At 41.7% G+C, this 16655-nt stretch overlaps 1 protein-coding gene across 1 annotated transcript in view; it reads left to right on the top strand.

The window, feature by feature from the left end:
• Nucleotides 1–818: 818 nt before the first annotated feature.
• Nucleotides 819–16655, top strand: part of lrp1bb (low density lipoprotein receptor-related protein 1Bb) — a gene marked incomplete at its 5' end in the record, with an annotated part of 267322 nt that continues 251485 nt past the window's right edge. The window contains one exon of the mRNA XM_084544895.1: nt 819–909. Coding sequence (XP_084401021.1) covers nt 819–909 — 91 coding nt within the window. The remainder of the gene's footprint in view (nt 910–16655) is intronic.

Below are 16655 nucleotides of genomic sequence, written 5' to 3'. Positions count from 1 at the left end.
GCACCAAGTACTGCACGAAAAAGACATGAGGTAATGACAGGGATGAGTTTGTATATGCTGTGCTCTTGTATGCTCTTAGTACACATCTGACAGTGTCTTCACAAAGTGGCTATAAAATCACCTCATGAAGTGCTGCTACATCACAGCAAAAGTTCATGAACGTCACTGCTAAATAACACCTGACTGCAGTGTTCTCTGAGTTTGCCTAATGGTTAGATTTTGTCCTTTAAATGTGTGTGAACAAGTCTGAGTGGTGTCTATTTTCACACAAACTGCAGGATAGGGTTTTGTATAACTGTCTTTGTAGCTATATTGGAGACGGTGGTGAGAGCTGAGATTACTCATTCCCCTTCCTACGTTCTCTGACTTTTTCCTCTCTCTTGAAGACCCCCCTCTGCAACCCCCGGACCTCCGGCTGACACCTTCCACCCTCCAATACTATACAGCTAACCAATTTGATTAATTCCATGCGAGCTGCGCCACCTTGGCTGCATTTAATCATTGAGAAAAGACAGGAAACGTACTCATTCTTTATCCTCCTGCACTCCCACCCCTCCTTCCCTCTGTCCCCCCTGCCTCTGACTCTCATCTCTCCTGCTGTCTCCGGTGCGTCTGCTCACTGTAAAGAGCGGCGGCGTGCATGTGTCGGGGAGCCGGGGGAGCGCTGCACCGTTCTGCACACTGGTTCCGCTGGACATCACCGAGTAACGGCGCTCGACTACCGGGTGGCGGTGGAGGGGGGAGACTGGACCCGGACCGGGATCAGGACCAGGAGCAGGAGAAGCACCGTGGCTCTTTATAGCCCGCTCTCCGAAAACATGTCGGAGTTTTTTCTACTCGCCTTTCTAGCTCTATTCTCGGGATTATTTCCGTGCGCCGAGCCCTCGACGGTGTCGGACGAGGAGAAAGGTAAGCGGGGGGAACCGGGCCGCCGGGAATGCGCAGTCCGATGAAACTTGGCACCGGGGCCGCCGTCAGAGCAGCCCGTGCCGTGTGCCGTTTGCTGGGAACCTCTGTTTCCAAAAACGCATCATTTATGAATGACAAAGAGTTGATCATGGTTGCAGCTCGATTCTTTTTTTGTGCGCAGAGTGGCATGCATCATTAGAAGTCTGCGTCTTTTCTTTTTTTACGTTTTATGATTTTTTTTTTTATTCACATTGTAATTGGTCCCAGCTGTCAGAGCTCAAAGAACAATGCCACCTGTGTTAAAGGTTTTGTGCATTTTCAGGAACATTCTTGAGCAGCCAGGATAGACTCGGTGTGACTGCAGGTGCGTAGCGGCGCTATCCTACAATGCAGCAGGTGAAAACACACGTCCCCGTGCCAAAGTGGAGCTGTATTGCCTCCTCTCTCCGTGCTCGAGCCTCTATCTCCGCCGTGGGATCATTGTGATATCGCATGAGGATGCAATTGATAGGACCGGTTATGTGCTGTCAGTCAGCTCTTCAGTGCAGTGTGCACCCTAATAGTAATCTCGGAAACTCTGTTTATTCCCTCATTTTGTTATTTATTTTGGAGCAGCACATTGAATTTGATTTCTGTCACATAATTACAACATATCTGGATCTGTGCAGAATGTCGTCTGCCAGGCTTTTGCACAAGGATTTTTTTCCCCCTCTGGCTGTCATGAGGGATCACTGAGCCTCTCGCAGACCAAACTCGCTTCACCTATTAGGCTCTTGATGGACTCTCATTTGCAGAGAAGTGCCCAAGCATATTTAGGGTTTAAATAGACAGCCACTTATTGAAATTTCCACTGATGCAAGATTTATAACCTCACAATCCACAGAGGAGGGGCAATCACTGGGATATTTAATTATAATAATTAATTAAATAGATTCATTTTCTTTTTGCCTAAGTAGTAGATATCCCCATATGCACGCATCAACTTTTCCACCCTAGCTTTTCACAAGTGCCATTTGGGTAGAGAGATTGAGGGCAAATACACGTGGGCCTCTTTGAAAAGCAAATAAATAATGCTTTTGTGACATAATGTCTGCATATTCACTGATTTCTATCCTAGAGGTCATTGCTGCCCCACTTTTTCATCCTGTTTGGCTGCAGTGAGTGTCAAAGCTGCGTCGCCTATTGTGACACCGCCACCAATGTCACCCAAGTGTCCCGCCACCAGCTCGGTGTGGTAAAGAAGGACTTGCGGATTGCTCTGCAATGGTTGTAACCGCACGCTATGCAAGGAAAAGTTTGCCCACCTAACTCCGTGCATGAAATAAAATGATAGATTTATCTCTTGAACTCCCTGCAACTGTGGTTTTATTATCTGGCTCGCAAGGTCTCATCTGGGCTAGAATACAACATTTAAACTGGCAACTGATTTGATTATAATAGATTTATGTTCACTCACCTAATTGTGAAAGTGAAGTTGGGACCTGCTCCTCTGTCTGCTGTCCTGCTCCATTTGCACCGGGAATAAATGAAAGCCCTTGTAGCTCCGTCTAAATGGACGGTAATGATAATAGCATTTCTTATTTCTTTCAACACCAAAGCCGGTTGTTAGCCTAATTAGCCTGAAATTAATTTGCTTTGTGGTAGCAGGGTTGTTACGTTGAATGCCAAGTGAGCGAGGTTGTTCTCCGCAGAGCTCATTCCTAGAGTGGCATTGTCTCTTTGAAATGCTTCCACTTTCTCCTCTTATCGCTTGTGTCCATCTAACATTGAGCAGGCTGACTTGGCCCGGACCGGCGTGGCGGCACACTGCTGGTTTGACAAATTGACAGGCTGGAGAAATTTGAACACACCACAGCACTACCTGTTTGCCATATTTAATTTGTTATTTTTTATTTATTTTTTTGGGTGGGAAAAAAAAGACTTTGTTCTCATGCAGTGACCTCAGCAGCAGATAAGCGGCAGATAAGCATCGTCAAGCGCAAACAGCTCAAGGTTGTTTGTAATGTATACCCTATTTAAAAGTTGATAGCGTAGTGGAAGGCACAGATAGGTTCATACACTAATGCAGGGAAGACTCCCTTTAGGAGCTAATTAAGTGAGATAGTGAGATAGTATCGCAGAAGTAAGAGCCTGTGTGTCTCTGTGTGCAGAGGCCAGGGCATGAAATCCAGTCGTTTAGTGTCTATGTGCAGTAAGCTGACCGGTAGTCATTAATGTAGAAGAGGTCTGTAGGTTTTCTTAATTATAAGCCTTCTTAAAGTTAGCTTCCTTCACATTTAAGAAAGTCTGATAGGACAGTGGCCAAATTGGGATCACCCGACTACTATGGCTTCTATTGAACCTAACCATTTATGACCACAGATGATAAATATTGTACAGAGGATCATACAATTCATCCAAGCGACACACCGCACATCTTCAATTTTCTTGCAATCTGGTATCGTGGCACTCAGCGGAATGAAAGCAGAAAAGCTTTTCGGCTAGTCGCACGAAAGTAAACATTTAAAGACACGCTTTGATTTTGCACATTAAGATGTTTTCAGTGATCAGCACAAGTACCCTTCAACCTGTGAAAGAGCCGTTTAGAGTCCTCTGTGGATCTGCAGAGGCATTCTAATGTCTGAAAGAATCGGCTTGGTGATCATCATGATTGTCTCCTGCTTGACGCTTATGTTTTTTTTAACCGATAGGCTCAAGGTGCATTTATTTATTTATTTATTTATTTTGAATCTGGCATGCAGAGTCAGGATATTTCAGCCTGTACAATATTTTGACCATGTAAGTCATTTATTAAATCCTATATTTAACAGTATGCACTGTCTTCTTCTATACAGGGTACATTTTTGTCTAAAAATGTTGCATATAATTACATATATTATTCAGAATGATTTAAAAGTATGCAGTGATGTAGCTGGTGTTTTTTCTTTTGGTCTTTTGGTTTTGAATTTACAGTATATGACCGTATTGTTAAATATTTCTCTTCTTTAACATATCATGATGGTGTCAAGTATTCAGTCTTTAACATTTAGAGTCAAATCTTGTCCTAATTCTACTGAATCATCAAAGCCAGACTGCTAGTGTTACAGCAACTGCCAAGGCAAGCAGGGCGTTTGGCAGACGGAGGGGCCGACAGAAACAGCATACAACTGCGGACGAAGCTGAAAGTGCATAAAGCTTGAGTCACGTCATCTTTTTTTTTTGTTCGCGTGCGAGACTTGGACCGCTCGTAGTCGCCATTTAAAAATGCTGAACTTTTTTCCACATCCACCGCCAGAGACGCCTCACAGGGGCTTCGCAGGTTTCAGATGGTGCTGGAGGAGGCAGAAATGCCCAGTATTAGCGCCGTGATTGTGGAAAACTTGACTGAGATGGTCTGGATGGCAGGATTGCATGCCAGAGAAGATTGCGTATGGCGAAGGGGAAGCGGCCAACTGGGGGTCAGTGCAACCGACGTGCTGCCTGTAGTCGTCACTTGAAACTTTCTCACATTGATTTATCAGCCAGGGTGCAAGCTGTCCTGGAGCATGATTCTTGGCGCGACCTCATCACAAAAGGAACACTTTGAATCTCGTAGCATCTGTGATTTAGGGGCCATTCGCCAAGCCACAAAAGCAGATCAGGAACCTGACAGGAATCCGCTCCCACTCAAGAATTCATCTGCGATCACTGTGGGAGGAAGTTGTGGGTCTGCACTAGGTTGATTAGCCATGCCAAAGGTCACAGAGAGAGAGAGAAAAAAGAGATTTTGACTGAATGGACGGTGACCAGTGATGAACAGATAAAATCTATAACTCTGCTACCTTATTGCTGCTGAGTTAAATAAATTGTAACGTTTCACACAACGAGAGCTGGGAGAAAAATTCGAGTGAAGACAGATACCAGGCAGGCAGGAACATTTCAGTGCTTTTTATTAAGATAATGGGGGAAATTCAGGCAGAAATGTAGGCAGGCAGGTAGAGGCAGTAAAAAACAGGAACAAACGGGTGTCAGATGGCAAGAGCTGAACAACATAAAAAACCTAAATATATGATCTGACAAAAAAGAAAAAAAAAAAAAGATAAGAAGTGTAGTACATCTGAGCTGATGAGGGATTGGGAACAAGTTAGGTGTGTGTGTGGGACAGGCTTGTGCACAATTCAGAATTTCAGAATTGGCCGCCATTCAATTCATGAGTTGGAATTTGAATTGAATTGACTCCGCCCCACAGGAAGTTGAATTTGAATTGGAGTTGGAATGACAGGAAGTGGAATTAAATTCATGGCAATTCAAAGAAATTCCACACAGTCATACAACAGAGAGAATGTGTTGAATCTCACATACAATTACATTAATTTTGTAATTTAATAGCATAATATCATTACACATAACTAGTCACTCCTCAACCCTACATACATTTTGTTCCAACATATAGATAATGATCAAATTCTTGAAATAAATTACTCCCTCAATGTTTGATTAGTTTTGTTCAAAATGTTATTTTAATTTCAAAGTAATCAAATAGCACAAAGTCGTTGTAAATGCAGTTGTCATTTATTCCAATGCAAAACTCATTGAGCAACACTGTTGCATCTAATTCTCAATAGCTCCTCAAATGTTTTATCATTGAGTCTGCACCGTTCTGGTCTGAATATCTTTCCTGCAACACTAAAGATTCTCTCAACAGGTGCAGAGGAAGCTGGTATGGCAAGATATTTACAAATGACTTTTTAGGCCTGCTATTATTTTCCATGTTGCTGTTATTACAGGTGTTAAATCTATAAACGTTTGTAATCTGAAGTTGTAAGGGACTTCTGAAACTTAAAAAGTCCGGTGTTGACCATCAAATTGTGTAGAAAAGAAGCTTTCAAACAAATGTCCACCTCAAATTGTTTGGCAACCATTTTAAATACTTGGTTAAAGCAAAGCATTCTGGGATATTTAGTCACATTCCATTGTGTTCCACAAAATTACAATTCCAATAAATCAAACTTAATTATGTGTTCTGTGACTAGAGCTTTTAACATTCATTGCTGGGGGGAAACATTTCCTGTTAATGTAATCTGTACAAGTAGTTCAAACTAATATAATTTATAGAATATGTAATGAAATCATATCTGACATATATTGTAAAGCTTCATTGTTAAACACTTCACTTATGTATATGAATTTCTTTGAATTTGTATTGAATTGCAATTCTGCTTCCTTTAATTCAAATTCGAATTGTAATTCTAGATCCTGTTTTTGACATCAATTCAAATTCAATTCAAATTCAAGAATTGAATTGGAATTTAGGAGTCATTCTCAATTCAATTCTGAATTGTGCACAAGCCTGGTGTGGGAGTCAGGTAACTGGAACGAGGTGTAAAGTCTGAGGACAAGAGGGAGCAGGGGTGAAAAGGTGAAAATAACAGAGCGCTGAGAAAGGAACTATGACATAAATGTTCACTCTACTTAATGTCACTATTGTGTTCTTACTCTTTTAATAGATAGCTTGAAAGCAGGATATTGGTCACAAAATGGCAGCTGGACATGATAAATTGCAGCCAAAGGGAGATTATGTAAATCGCTTTCCTTTATCACCACTAAACCAAAAAAAATAAAAAATCCCTTCTTCTCTCTCTCTCTTTCTCTCTGATGGTGTTTCTGAGATTCTGAGTTGGCGTTATATGAGCATCAGGATGTCGTTGTTTGACAGAGCCAAACGTTTGACCTTCACAGGTTGGACCTGAACTATGTTTTCATTGCTGTTTTACGTCTTTTTCTGGAAACCATTAAAACCAAACCAGCCCGCCAGCTGTGAGGCCTCCTTTCTAGCTCGATTTTCTGCCCACATCCTGTTCTGACACCGCAGCAAAAATCATCCACCTCAGCAATAGGGGATCCTCTGGACGGAAAGTGGCCCACACTCACCCGGCTAGTCTGTCTTCACCCGGGATTGGAGAAACCACATGAAGATTCCGGTTGAAACCGGGTTGGAAAGTGTAAATAAAGTGAAGCGGAGCACTGGATGAAGGGGAGTGTAGTCTTGAGCAGGAGACGATGCACCAGTCAGCACTGCGTTTCATCTTGCGCAAGCAGAAGTCAGCAAAAAGAAACTTGTGAAGTGGGCTCAGGCTGGCGTTATTATTGGCATCCGTGTCCGGCGAACTGTACTTCAGGTGCTTTTTATTGACTATTGCTTCACAGGTTTGTCTTGGCTAGAAAACCAGACATGTTGTCAGAGCAGCCTGTCAGCTTGTAACATGTGGAGAAGGTCAGCCTCGGTTTGAGCCGATTACGCACTTCTACCAAACCTCAGTGCTTAGTTTTTGTTTCTAGAAGTACTTATAAAATCATGACAGGATTTCTGAGGTTTGTTTGAGGCAAGTGCTTAGACAGCGTTTTTTTTTTTTTTTCTTCAAGATGACATTTAGTCTTTTATGAGCTATGAAAAGAAATTAAAAGAGCTGACACACCTATCTGGCGATGTCAGCTAAGTGTTGCTGTCATTGAACTCTTACATCTATCTCAGGGCAAGGGTGAAGTGTAGCCTCAGGCTGCAGAAGGAAATCAGTGAACCAGGCGCCTCACGCCTCATTATGGCGTACAGTGCGATGTTAGATGCCGGGCTGTCTCCCTGACAACAAAGTTATTGAATGAAGCCGTTACATTTTTGATAGTGTCACCCTTAATATCACCTCTCACTGTCTTAATGAGTTACAATTGAATCAGTAATGGATTGGCTCAGGTTGTGAAAGCCAGCGGCTGTAAATTGACTTGCCGCATTGATTACCAATGGAAGGAGGAGCTACATTTTTGACCCACATGATCTGGTTTGGTTAATGTTCTCAGCAAACTTAATTAAGTGGGTGGCATGGGGATTCATATTAGATTTTTTTCAAAACGTTACATTATTTAAAATGCGATGAAAGAATCAACATATTTTCTCTAGAGAAAAAAAAAAGTAGCAACCATTTCAGTAAAACTGAACTTGTAAAACTGAAATGGTTACTGGTTTAAAGGGGTGAGTGGATAAATTATTAATGGAGGAAAGCGTAACAGTTTTATTGTCAAATATGCTAATGAAAATAGAGCCCAGAATGGCAGTGGTGGGATCCGATGCTGCTTTCATAAGTCGTGTTGAGTATGAGGTCATTACGAGGCGACGGATAAGATAGAAAGCGTCATAAAATGTAATGTAAGGGTGATGTAATGTCCCTCGTGGAAGGGAGAAAGAAAAAAACTATGCACTAGCGAGACCATCTGCCGAAAGACAAATTCTGCAGAGTGAACGATAAATGTGTGTTTTCTTTAGCTGATCCGTTACCGTGGGCCAGAGTGATACGAAAGGTTAAAGTTAGTATGCAGCTGGGTGTGAGGCTCGAGGCCCGAGTTCAGCAAACATCTTTCTTGAAGCGTCTCGGAGGGGGTAAAGTGTCTCCATCTTGGGTTAAAAGTCTGTCTGTCAGTTTGAAAGGGTGAACGGCTAGCTGGATGGAGGCAGCACCCCGAGGAGGTAGCCTGCGCATAACTATGTGTGCTCGGCATGCATCCACCGTGGCGGCAGTGGATCCTTATCCGGTGTATCACACAGTTGCTCTTACATTATGTCGTGGCTGGCCTACAGGAAGTGGAACATCTCTTTGATCACTTTTATCTGGTTGACTGACGTAGGTATAGTGGAATAAGCCATCACCACTATGATAGCCTTTCCCGGCAGAGGTGGCATTTCTATGGAAATACGCAGTGTTTCAATATGCTGTGAGTCCAGAACATTAACTATTTTATCGTTTAACCTTACACTTGACAGGGCGGTATTTTTTTTTATCACTGGTGCGTGTGCTCTATAAAAAAAGGACGAAGCTCTTTGATTGATTAGCTGGAGTGGGTGCATGCTGTTGCCTGGCTTCATTTTGGTGGGAGGGGTCTTGAGTTGATCCGCACCTCAAATCTCCAGAAAATATTATATTAGCTATACAAATTAAGATCATAAAGCATACTGTTAAATTAAAAACATTTAAGTGGTTATTATTTTCTGTCCGTGTCCCGGTAGAGGCAGCCCTCACTGCCGGGAGCAATTCACCCTGCAATGAGAGTTTGCTTATTGTCGTTTGAAGAAGCCCTTCCATTTCTTGGCATTATCACTTTCAAATACTAAACTGGCACTATGGAGATCCCCTGGTTAATGTATGAGCTTGTATGCACCGAGCCCATGGCCCTGTCCCAAAAACAGGCATCCCATCCATTAATAGTTTACAATTTGATTCATCAGTTTGTTTGGACAGAGACCTACTTGTTGGCACGCATACCAGATGTCTCAGAAATACATTTTGGCACGATGTTCTCTTTGCTTAAACGTCTTTTGTTACTTCCAGTGTATTTCTAGTGTCCAAATAGCTCTGGGATGTTTATATCCCTACAAATATCCGAAATGCTGCTGACACAGTTATAGTTGGAAGTCTACAGGGGTGCATTGTACTCTGGACAGCTCACAATATTGCAGACTCCCATGTCCAAGTCCTTATTGGGTCTCATTGTCCAACACGTGTCCTTCCCCTGTTTCAGGCTATAATTTATGATTCTGTCATGGATCTAGGCCCCCTACTTTATCCTAACGTGCACCTCCCCAGAACTGTAACTACATGTCATGACGACGCAGACTGCAACGACTGTGATTGGTCTGAAATAGATTTTCTCATCCATGTCCTTCAGTGGCCGGACAAGCACGACAATTTCACCCTCCTTCTCCTTCCCTCGCACCATCTCCTCAGAGGTATTATGTTTTCGTGCGTTGCAGTGATTTCAGTAAAAGTTCAACATTTATCAACTATAACTCCAACATAAGCTGCTCACTCCCACTCACAGTTGTACACGGAGAAGCTGAACACAGTTCTCTATACACCAACTAGTATAGCGCTGTAATTACAGAACGCTCTGAACAAATGAGCACAGAATTATAGGTACTTGTATAGGTATTCGCCTGCTACCACTTGCGGAGTATAAACCGAAATTCACTGCCCTATTACAAGATTCATTTCCGGGAGAAGACAAACGCATTAGTTTCGACTACCAGGGTTAATTCAACATGAATAATAAATTACAGACTCCGGACTAATTGCAATAATTCAAATGTCCTGCTGCTTTACCTAGTCGTACTTGAAATTCAGCAAATGTTCAGTATCATATCTAGGTTTTATTTCAGAGGTTTTTGTTTTTAAATGTAGTAAACTACATGTAACAAGGATGTAAGCTAAAAAGATCTCTCCTCTCCTGTTAAATATATATATTTTTTTCCATTTACAACCCCAGTACTCCTGAGCAACCTGTAGGTCAGAAGTGCTGGTGTGGAGCCCCCTGAGTGGCAACGGTGGTGGCCAGAGGACCAGAGAGAGGGGCCGCCGAAGCCTGGCTGAGGGCTCTCTCTCCCAGCTGCCACCTGGCACAAGCCAAGGGCTCAGGCCCCCATCATGCAGACTTGGCTCAGAAAACCAGAACAGGGGAGGGATTCATCCCTCCCCCAACAAGCTTCATTCAGGAGACAAACCTAAGGCCAGTTGGTGATGCTGCGCCGTGTTTTTCTTAAAAGAGAAATTGGCACATAAAGCAATTAAGAAATATTGAACCGTTGAGGTGTTTCATTTTAATGTAGACATCTGTAATAGTCCTCTATTTCTCTTTATGGATTTAAACATAAAGGCTTACAAAGCAGTGAACTGACAATATTTTGTCTTTTGCCTGATTTCTTTTTCAGTAATTCTCACAGTCGGTTGCCTGGAAGCTGTAATATAGCCAATAATGAACACAGAGAATTAAATGATCGTCAGTAAAGAGCAATGTACAGTGTGCAATATTTACATAAAGCACCCAGTATTTATGGCTTTTTGGTTAGCTTACAAGCTTACCAAGAGGCAAACCCACACACACACGCACACAGGGAAAAACACATGCACATACACAAATTAAGCAATGAATGTCTGTGCCCTGCCTGTGTTGTGGCTGCCTTCCCTGGCAGAGCCTGCTGTACTCCAGTCCAGTTAGATGCAGGATAGAAAGGGGAAGCATTGGCATCATTTTCATGCGTGTGTGCAGACCAGTGAGTGGCTACATCAAATGCTCAGCCGGCAAGAATCTTGTGGCTGCACTAAGGATACCTGCTAGTCAGATTCTTTCAGTATCAATTTGGGGGAGTCAGACAAAGTGTATGTCCAAGCTCAGCAGTACACCGAAAGAGGCTTTTGGGCCTAAAATATTTGTGAGCCACAGAGGATGAATAATTTAATGCACTTTCATGGCACAGAACATGAATTGGAAATCAAAGATAAAACCACATCACTGCTGCCCTTCCCTACACCTGCAGCAAGAACACAATTCACTCCAAACAGCTGTGATACTGTTGGCCCATGAGGATTGAGTTCAGTCTTGTGGCAGCGCTATCACTGAGTTACTTTGTGTTAAAATTAGATTGCCAAATACATCACCACCAGCTGTCATCAGTCTGATTCGGTATGATTCCCTAACATGCTTCCGAGCTGCTATTGATCTTTGGTCCCCGGCACCCTCCATGTTCGCACAGTGTTGGATTGGGAGTCCTATTAAGTGCGCTCCCATCAATCACAGCTCACCCATGTTTGTTTGTAGAAGTCTTTGATACGATTAGAGCAGTGCTCTCAAGCTCATGCTACGTGTGTTTTCTTTTTCTCGTTCCATTCCTCGCGTCGGCCGGTTTGAAATGCGTGCAGTCACTCCCTTCTCGCTATAGTGATGTGCCTCGGTGCTCCGTGGCAGAGACCAGAGATTAAGCACTCGGGCCTCAAACATGCTGGCTGTCGCAGGTATCTCTTGCTGCTCAGAGCCTGATAAGGGCCACTTGTTCCTGAAACAGCCCTTGCCAAGAACAAAACCCAGGAGAAATAAAAGCCCCTCTAGACTTACTGAGATTTAATATGTTTCTCTTGGAGACTAAATTTCTGTGACGGCTTCTGTGGCCCTGTTCCCGTCAAAAAAATGCGAGATTAGTGCCAACTTTGCTATATTTCATATTTGTTAGATATTGTTTTTATTTTGTGTTGGCTCTGGATGCATTTACATCCAAGCGCCAAGATAGCTTTGAATAAGTTGTGCCGTATCTGATTAATACCAGAACAAACAACTCCACCCGAGGTGCCTTATTCAGAAAAGAAAGGTCATGTAACTCAAAAAATGAGAGGCAGTTATTTTTTAATGGGGGAAAAAATAAAAAATCAATCACAGCATAGTGATGAATAGACATCACCACAGTAGAGATTCTGTCCAAAATCTTTTACAAAGAAGAGGGCATGCTTAATATTAAGAGTTCTGTCAGTAACAACCACTATGATATAGTCAAGAAACTACATTCATGGAAAGTTATTTAGGTAATTTATTGAGATCTGCTGAATGAAAATGTGTTCCTTTAATGACTTTACAGCTGTCATCTCTTGATTCAGGTGAATAGATATTCTGGAAACAAGTTGTATGAGTATCACAAGGTTAAAACAAACTTTTTGCATTAGCGCTACTTAATTATTATTATTTTTTTAACCTGCTCATATATACTTTAATTTCACATATTTTATAAGATGATGCCTAATAGCTTTAGGCGTTTTATTGTCCATAAAAACGCTTAAAAGCCTGGGACAGCATGCATTAATCAAAAGGCAGAGCAATGCATGAAGAGACCAGTTACCACTCTGTCATAAGCTAACACACAGACAACCGCATTCACACATCTCATTCACACTTACAGGCAAATTACCGTCTCTGCTTCACCTTCTTATAATAGGACTTAGTGGGGAAACACAAACCACTTGAAAATATGAAAATCATTTAGACTAAACACGAAAACAACCACTAAGCCGCTCAGTCATATTCACATTAAGAAATCTGTGTACAGCTCTGAAGGTTGAAAACATTTGTGTATGTGCTCGTTGGAGCATGTCAATGAGGTGTAAATTGAACACCATGCAGTGGGAGGTGGCCGTTCATTGCTAGCAAATGATCAAGTAAAGGTCACAGTGTTCAACTATTGGAAAAACATTAGCATGCTGTCACAGTCATTATGACGTGACAGCTGGAAATTCAGAGTAAATACCTGAGGTCATGACAAGGTAATAAAAACACCTGTTTTGTTAAAGGAAAGGTTACTAAGGAGTGGGAACAGTTCATTTTTATGTTTTTTATGTTTTTATGTTTTATGCATTTATAACTGGTATCTGATAATTTAAGAATGTCACAACAACAGGGACTGAGTTGTACAATAGCTCAAATTTTAACCCAATCTCATGAGAAAGCCAATGGTCATTAAAGTAAATTAATGCGATTTCTGTCATTGGATATGAATGTGTTTTTGTTGTGTTTTTTTTGTGACACAGAGAAACAGTGTATTTTTTTTGTTGTTGCCTAAACCTAACCGAGTGTTTTGCCTGAACATAATCAAGTGTTATTGTTGCTTAAACTGAATGTGTTTTTGTCACCTCATCCTAACCAAAGGTATTTCTCAATATGTATTCTTGTCTGTACTTGTGTTCTTGACCACTTGTGAGTACTATTCCAGTTCAACGTACACATCTGACCAAGTGAAATCCGAATGCCCGGATGTGTTCTTGTCACACCTGTTTACTGAGGACACATGGGAGGTAACTTGTGTGGACGTCGAATAGCCAGATATCCTAGAACGCATTTTGCAGTGCATCATTAAGTACACTGTTGCCAACTACGGAATGACCATGCTGCATTGTCCCGTCTGCACTTCTGAGTTGAATTGTCAAGTATGCAAGTTCTAAGTTCACATGCTTGGTATTGAGAAAATTTTATAGTGTGTATTGTATGTAGCCTAACATCAACCAAGTGATTTTATTGCCTAAACTTAACAAACATTTTTCAATTGCCCAATCCTAACCAAGCAGTCACTGGAAGCAAATAGTTTCCAGTTGAACCACAGTTTCCTGCATGCATGTCCAGTTGCCACCTTAAGAGGTCATCCAGCTTTGGTTGAGCTTTTTGCCTGCCAGTTCTGCACCTTTATACTACAGTGTACAGTGTCATCTTTGTGTCTGTGTGCATAAATCAATTATCAACATTTCATGACTATTTCATGAACTGCTGTGAGACTGAGCTGTGTGCCAACTGAAATATATAATTTTATAAACTGCGTTCTGTGTCACAAAGTCATGACAAGAATTAATTAATTACATTTTGTCACTATTTCACAAATGATGACAAATAAGGACAGACAATAACCAAGGAGTAGGGCTTGTACAGACTCGTGGACTAGTCGATTAGTTGACTTCACTGTTGTGCCATGACTAGTCCCTGATTACCACGTGACAACAACAACATGGCCGCCTAAGAGAAGACAGGTGAGGAGCCCAGTGGGTCATTGCAGCGGTTCGTTAAGTGTGTGGAAATACTTCACTAAAGACGAAGCCCGTGCTACTGTGACATGCAGAATATGTAAGTAATTCCTGAAATACACCAAAAGTACTACTGCAATGCATCGTGATATCTGAAAAGGCGTTCGCTAACGCTAGCAGAGGAACGGCCCAAATCCTCTCAACAGCAGGCAATTAACAACTTCACCAAACGCCCTGTGGTGAAAGAGAGAATGCGGCTGAAAATTCAACAGTTTGTTAGTGAATTTCATTGTCTAAAGTTACTAGACATTTAGTTGCAGTACACATAGGAGGCTTCGGAGAAAAAGCCTACCGCATTTTTTTTTTTAACCTGGCTACCGGCTCTGCAGCGCACAGTGTTGATAAGCTCATTTAATGTTCTATTAGTTGACATTGTTGCCGTCATAGTTGTAGAGCGTGATTTGTTGTTGTCCCTGATGTCAGTGAATGCGCCATGCGAGATACGGAAGTAATGGTAGAGCTGAGAGCCGCATATTCACCGTCAAGTTGACGGCTCATTTAAGGTAGGCTACTGCGGGGCATAGACATACTGGTGCACTCGTCAGTCTGACTCGCTCTGTAAATACGCCACCCAAACGGCGACGGTGTTTATAGTGTTGACGTGAACAACAACTGACAGTAGCCAGGTCTAAAATATAGATTTCGTCTTTGCAAAGCATTCTTTCTACTGTGTTTTTATTAGTGACCCGGCTATCTGCGACTAGTCGACGTTGACTTGACTGTCACCACATAATAGTAGACTTAAAATAATAAAAATAATCAACCCCTACTAAGGAGAGTAATTAATTTTCTTTTTCCATATTGCACGCATTCCCGTGGCATTTACCTATCAAGTTCTGTCTGCCGTAAAAAAAAACAATTACTTGACAGCAGCAAGTTCTGCTGAGAGTTACTTTTTCCAAACTGGTTTAATTTCTGCATGTAGACTGACCAAACATAATTTAACCTTTCACTTGTTATTTGTAGCAATTCCATACAAACTGTTTGTGTTTAGTGTGAGGCACTTGTGAGGTTAATATTGTGGATTACTCCCTTGTGTGAAATCACTGTCTAATCACACTCACTCCTCTCTCTCTCGCTCTCTTTCCATCTCCGTCCAAGAAATTCATAGCCTTCACTGGATGAAATCGTAGCTAAAAAGGTATTTTAGGGGTGTAACACTGCGTTGAATAAGTGCACTATTCTTTGAGAAATGTTTTATCACTATCAAGTGATGGAGCCTTCATGCTGAGGTGACATTTATGTTGATGTGCATTATGCATGGGCGCTTGCTCAAAGCGACAGATTGCGCAGGGCTTGTTTGTTGACATAGGTGGTATTACTGTTCAGATAGGTGTTGTACAAACAGCAGTTAGTGAGAATGTATTCTTTGAAAAAAGCGTAATGTGATGACTTGTTGTCAACTGATGAGACACCACGTCTCTTATGATCGTTAGACAGTCACATTGTCCTCCTAACCTATGAAATGTCTAGACTAGATAGAAAATTAGGCACAAAATTGTGTATTTTTCCTTTTGTGGTTTCATGATTTCCTGTTATATAACAGAAAGTGCATTTGTAGTACAATGCCATTTACAAATGACAAACTGGAAACACAGAGACAAATAAAAACCAGAGAGAGATAAATGATATAATTTAAAAATCATCTAACCGAATCAAACTGTTGCACCCTAGGTTGCCTTAGACAAAAGCATATTTTGATTAACTTGAACGCGGGAGAGAGAACGTTTGAGTAGAAGCAGCCTTTAGTCGGAATCACAGAAAACTAATCTGTGATGTCTGTAAAGTCAGAAGGCGGGGAGCAGCCTTGTGCAGACTCGACGCGCAAACCCTTGTCTCTGACATGCATGCTTATTAACTCCAAAACAGAAGGATAATGAACAAAATGAATGACATAAATAACACGGAGACTCTGTTTTTCCAACCTTGCAAGCGCACACTGTTTGTGCACTGAGCATCCCTGACATTGCATTATGCAGAACTAAAACAGAACAGTGCACATTTTAAGACGGCATAATGCACGCCTCCAGCGTCAGCTCTGATTCGACAAACTATTTGAAAATGTTCAGTGACAGGGTTTTTGATTATTAAGTGTAGGGTTTAGATTAGTGGCTGATCTTTCATCTGTCTACAATAATGTTTAATCCAGTGATTGTTTTCACTTTTACATGTCCTTGCACAGAAACAACAGGACAGATTGATTGCCAAAACAATATGTATGTGATTGCTTGGGTGAAGTTGTACAAAGACCCACAAAGTTGCTGGCATTAATCCATCTTTCAGCTTGCTGACTGGGGTTTGTGTCCCTGTTTGGAACACAGTTGATTTGTAGCAAATTCAAATAACTGAGAAGCTAAG

Source organism: Chelon labrosus (genome assembly GCF_963514085.1).
Source record: "Chelon labrosus genome assembly, chromosome: 5".
NCBI lineage: Eukaryota > Metazoa > Chordata > Actinopteri > Mugiliformes > Mugilidae > Chelon > Chelon labrosus.
Note: the sequence above shows the minus strand (reverse complement) of the source record. Positions and strands in the feature narration are given on the sequence as shown.